Genomic DNA, 274 nt, shown 5'->3' on the forward strand with positions numbered 1-274 from the left:
CGGGACTCCTGCGCGCCACCATGAGCTCCCGCACGGCCAGGACGCTCTTCACCGCCGTCGCCCTCCTCCAGTTTGCCGGGCTGGTGAGTTCTGCTGCCTCCGCTTCCCTGTCCGCTCTCACAGCCCCTCGTCCTCTCCCCAGGCTACCCACGGCACAGAAAAACTAAACTAAAAAAGTTCGGGGACGTTTCGGGTACCTCTTTCTTGAAGTTTCCCCTTAAAGAGGTGTCTGGGGCCTCCTGGCCGACGCAGCCCTGCCCGGGGTGCCCGGGCC

General features: G+C 64.2%; 1 protein-coding gene across 1 annotated transcript in view; it reads left to right on the forward strand.

The window, feature by feature from the left end:
• Nucleotides 1-6: 6 nt before the first annotated feature.
• Nucleotides 7-274, forward strand: part of CYR61 (cysteine-rich, angiogenic inducer, 61) — a 4,110-nt gene continuing 3,842 nt past the window's right edge. Inside the window, exon 1 of the mRNA XM_014546428.1 lies at nucleotides 7-105. Coding sequence (XP_014401914.1) covers nucleotides 21-105 — 85 coding nt within the window. The 5' untranslated portion in view covers nucleotides 7-20. The remainder of the gene's footprint in view (nucleotides 106-274) is intronic.

Source organism: Myotis brandtii, unplaced genomic scaffold (assembly GCF_000412655.1).
Source record: "Myotis brandtii unplaced genomic scaffold, ASM41265v1 scaffold446, whole genome shotgun sequence".
Classification (NCBI taxonomy): domain Eukaryota; kingdom Metazoa; phylum Chordata; class Mammalia; order Chiroptera; family Vespertilionidae; genus Myotis; species Myotis brandtii.